The 4352-nt window shown below is 40.3% G+C and overlaps 1 protein-coding gene across 1 annotated transcript; it reads left to right on the forward strand.

Moving 5' to 3' along the window:
- Window positions 1–1342: 1342 nt before the first annotated feature.
- On the forward strand, window positions 1343–3371 carry LOC110855369 (cyclopropane-fatty-acyl-phospholipid synthase). The gene is made up of 2 exons (XM_022103798.2): window positions 1343–1878; window positions 2277–3371. Exons 1-2 carry the CDS (start codon window positions 1470–1472, stop codon window positions 3062–3064), a joined length of 1197 nt encoding a protein of 398 aa, XP_021959490.1. The 5' UTR covers window positions 1343–1469; the 3' UTR covers window positions 3065–3371.
- Window positions 3372–4352: the final 981 nt, after the last annotated feature.

The raw sequence follows: 4352 nt of genomic DNA on the forward strand, positions 1-4352 counted from the left end.
GTCAGTCAGGGTTCCTAAAACACTCATTTACCACAAACACCAACACATTTTCTAAATACGCAAGGAAAACAAATTACACAAAAAATCCACCGCTAAGAACACTAACTTTGATAATCAAGCCTTTATTTCTCTTAATCTTGCAGACCATGACACTGGCAGAGGCAGACACGTACCCCAATCTGCCCTCATCCTTGACTCATTACTGACGAAGGATTCCCAACACTCTTAATTTCACCGGTGGCAAAACTGTGTGGGGGGGGGGGCACATAAATTATTCCCCATAGAAATTTTTAACCAAATCTGACTTCAATTCTAACAAGCTCCGCTTCCCACTGAAGTCCAGGGTATTCCGACCTGGGTTTTATTGGGTTTTATTGGGTTTTAATGGGTTGTAAATGAATAAAACCCATTGGGTTTTACCATGTAAAGTGGGTTTTATTTGGGTTTTAATGGGTTTTATTGGGTTTTATTGGGTTTTAATTGAGTTTTGGTTTAAAATTACATTCTGAAAGTTAAATATGTCTCCTATACGTTAGAAGACGTTATCCCAAAGCAGTTTATTTCATCACTATAATAACACATGAAAATCCGGAAGAAATCAACAATTGACTCCATCCTTTAGCATCACAGATTTCAAATTTTATACAAAAAATATAATTTCGGAATCGATACAAATTCCAATATGGACAAAGGGATTGTATATGATTGGGATTGAATTTGCAATAATTGTGAATTATTTTTGTCACGTTATTACTAAAAACCTAATAAAACCCAATAAAACCCAATAAAACCCAATAAAACCCAAATAAAACCCACTTAACATAGTAAAACCCATTAAAACCCATGGGTTTTATTGTTTCTGATTAAAACCCTGGGTTTTTCCGAACCCTGCTGAAGTCCCCACACCCTCCGCGGCCTGTCCAAATTCTGTCTAAGGTTATGTGCACAAGACATAAACCCCAACCTCATCATGTAATAAATTCTTGCTCTAATTTATTTCTGTGTTAACCTAATTAGTAATTCCTTATAAGATTTCTTCCAATCTCGCTCCACTTCCGCCACTATCTCAATCGAGCCAGACCTTTAAATAAACTTGTAACACGTGCCGTATCAAAAATTATTCCTGTGATGCAATCCCTGTCTGCATCCTACACACATAATTAATTAAAAACTTGAATTTACACACCTCACAAAGTTTCAGTCTTGCCATACAAAAAGTACCTCATATTTACCTCTCAAACAAAAGACAAGACTTATGTATAAATGTACCTGACTTTTTTAACGAGGACTTAAAAAACTTCACTATTTCGTCACCACCACCCCCAACAATCAACGCCTGCCTTATTTAAAAATTCAAACTCAATCAGTTCACCAGAGTCGCTCCGTGGGGTGCAACGTCCCAAAAAAATAACTCTCAAAACCAAATATTCCACCAGACTTGGTGGTCTCGCCTATTTATACCCCCCACCATGGACATAGTCCAAGAAATAACGTGCTGGAGTATATTCAAGGGCTTCGACCTCTACGAGTTCATGGCGAGATTCGTCATCCGCATAATCTTCCCAATGGTCAAGTGGTACGTGGATCGAGAACTGGGCAAACTGGGGCACAATACGGAGGGCAAGGGTCCCCTGGGGATCAGGGTCCATGACGAGAAGGAATTCTACCTCCGCCTCTTCGTAGGGCGACACACGGGCCTGTTCGAAGCCCACATGGACAAAGTGTGCACGATCAACGATGTCAAAGCCATGGCGATCAGTGGACTCCAGTCGACCAAGACGTTGGCCTTTATGCACCCGCTGTCCACCATACTGGACAGATTTAATCTGCAGAGTCGATCAAAAGCTTGGCAGGTCGGGGCGGAACATTACGATTTGGGTGAGGGCAATATTTACTTTCATATTAACCCTTCACGCGGGAAATTTTCAATTCAAATTTGCTGTTTTTCAATTTTTTAAAATTTATCTGTACCTGTAACCGCGATATTGAGGATCTTGTCCGTTTCAAAATTTGTAATTCCCAATTAAAAATTTAGAACTTCGATAAGACTACAATTTCCTGGCTGAGTGGGTTTTAATGGTTACCCAGTCTAAAAAATTTTAATATCCACTAAAACAATTTTTCCAGCCAATTTAACATTTAATTTTTTACAAACAATCATCCCACATTGTTACATTTCTATTTAAATAATTCGTATATATTTGAAATACGAATTATTTTATGAAATCACTTATTTCATACACATTAAAAGGTTAACCATTTCTTCTCCCCCGCAGGAAACGACCTCTTTGAGACCATCCTGTGCAAAAACCTCCTCTACACCTGCGCCTACTGGAGAAACTCCAGCGATCTCGAATCCGCCCAAATCGCCAAGATGGACCTCGTCGCGCGCAAACTCAAACTCAAACCTGGCATGAAAGTCCTCGACATCGGGTTCGGCTATGGCGCCCTGGACTATCACCTCGCCAAACACTATGGCGTCTCCGTCGTCGCAATCTCAATCTCCAAGGGACAAATCCAACACGCCACTAAACTCTGCGACGGCCTCCCGGTCGAATTTCGAATCTGCGATTACCGCGACCTCAACGAAAAATTCGACCGCATCGCCGTCATCGGAATGATGGAACACGTCGGACACAAAAATTACCGCGAATTCTTCAAAGTTTGCAACCGCTGTCTGACCGACGATGGCTTCATGCTCCTCCACACGATCGGAAACAACGACAGGAACATTCTCGGTTTCGACTACTGGTGTCACAAATATATATTCCCGAACGGCTGCATCCCATACTATCTGCAAGTCTGCAAAGCGATCGAGGACGTCTTTTTAATCGAAGATTGGCAAAACTTTGGCTACGACTATTACAAAACCCTGGCCGCCTGGGAGGTCAAGTTTGAGGAGAATTGGGACAAATTGGCGCCAAAGTATGGGGAACGCTTTCACAGAATGTGGCACATTTATTTGAACTGTGCACAAGCCTTCTTCCAAACCAGGTCGTACCAATTGTGGCAAATTGTCCTGAGTAAGAGGGGTGTTGAGGGGGGTTATGAATCTGTCAGGTAAAAGGCAACAACAAAGAAAATAGGTTTTTTAATTTCACAGTATTTAAAAATGTAAACCTTCCCATTTATTTTATAAATGGGAAGGTTGTAAATTGTGGATGGTGAAATATTTTGGATTATTTTATAATAAAAAAAATATAAAATTTCCGTGGAAAAACGATATTTGCACCAGATTAATAAATATAAATGTGGCAGGTATGCACATAATTTATGTACATAACTATTTATGGTTTATAATTCGGTTATAAGAGTACTAAAAATTTGAATCTTCACGAAGATAAATATAATAGGAATTTTAAATTGAAAAACATTTTTAATGTGCATATTTTCGACTTTTTGAAGTACATATCACATGCATATTTTGAGGAATTTAAGTAAATACATATCCGCCCTATGAATATCATATACTTTTTTTATTCAAATCTGACTTCCTACGCCTTCAACTTCGAGACGCCACCGCGTCAAAATTATCGGGTGGGTGTTGACCTCTCTCTGACGGAAACGACACCTTAATTTTTCACCTCTTTTTAGTTATTATGATATTTTGACTTATTGCAACCTGTGTTCGATGTTGGAAATAATTGTAATGATTTATGTCTTAACACAGTAATAATAAACCATACAACAACAACAATGCAAAGTCATTAGTTCGAGCGAAAACAATTCTAAGGATTTTTTCCCAATTTTTTTAACGGATTTGTGTAAATTTGCAAATACTTATTTTTCAAGTTCTCTCCTGAGTAAATATTTCATTTAATTTGAGGACTTAATTACATACAAAAAATATTTATAAATTAAGGGTCCCAATTTTTTTCTTCCTCTACTGCCTGAATACCTGAAACGTGTCCCTTTTGGACCTGGGGAGCCTATCTTTCTCTCGGTGACTCCAATTCCGTGGTTTCCCTTCAAATGCAGGGTCAGCGCGGACTTGACGACGAAGCCTTTTCCGCACTGGGCGCAGGCGAAGGGACGCTCGCCCGTGTGGGCTTGGAGGACGTGCGCCCTGAGGACGCCCGGGAACTGAATATGGAAGGACCTTCCATATTGGGCGCATTTGTACGGCGTGGGGGTCACGTAGCCCGCCGTGTGGTGGCGCTGCTTGTTCCTCGTTTTGAAGGATTGGTCGCAGGGGTGGGGTCGCTCCATCGAGTGCGTGGTCAGATGAACGGCGAGTGCTTGTTTTCGGGGAAACTTGGCGCCACATTGCTGAAATTAAATTAACATTTTGTCAGCTTTATGTGCGACAAGTTTGTTGCTGAGGAGTACATTTCGCGAAAAATATGTCAAGT

Source organism: Folsomia candida, unplaced genomic scaffold (assembly GCF_002217175.1).
Source record: "Folsomia candida strain VU population unplaced genomic scaffold, ASM221717v1 Fcan01_Sc012, whole genome shotgun sequence".
Lineage (NCBI taxonomy): Eukaryota > Metazoa > Arthropoda > Collembola > Entomobryomorpha > Isotomidae > Folsomia > Folsomia candida.

Coding starts and splice junctions, on each gene's coding strand:
- LOC110855369 (XM_022103798.2), top strand. CDS start 1,470: ATGGACATAGTCCAAGAAATAACGTGCTGGAGTATATTCAAGGGCTTC. Junction 1,879..2,276: donor GGCGGAACATTACGATTTGG/GTGAGGGCAATA, acceptor TCTCCCCCGCAG/GAAACGACCTCTTTGAGACC.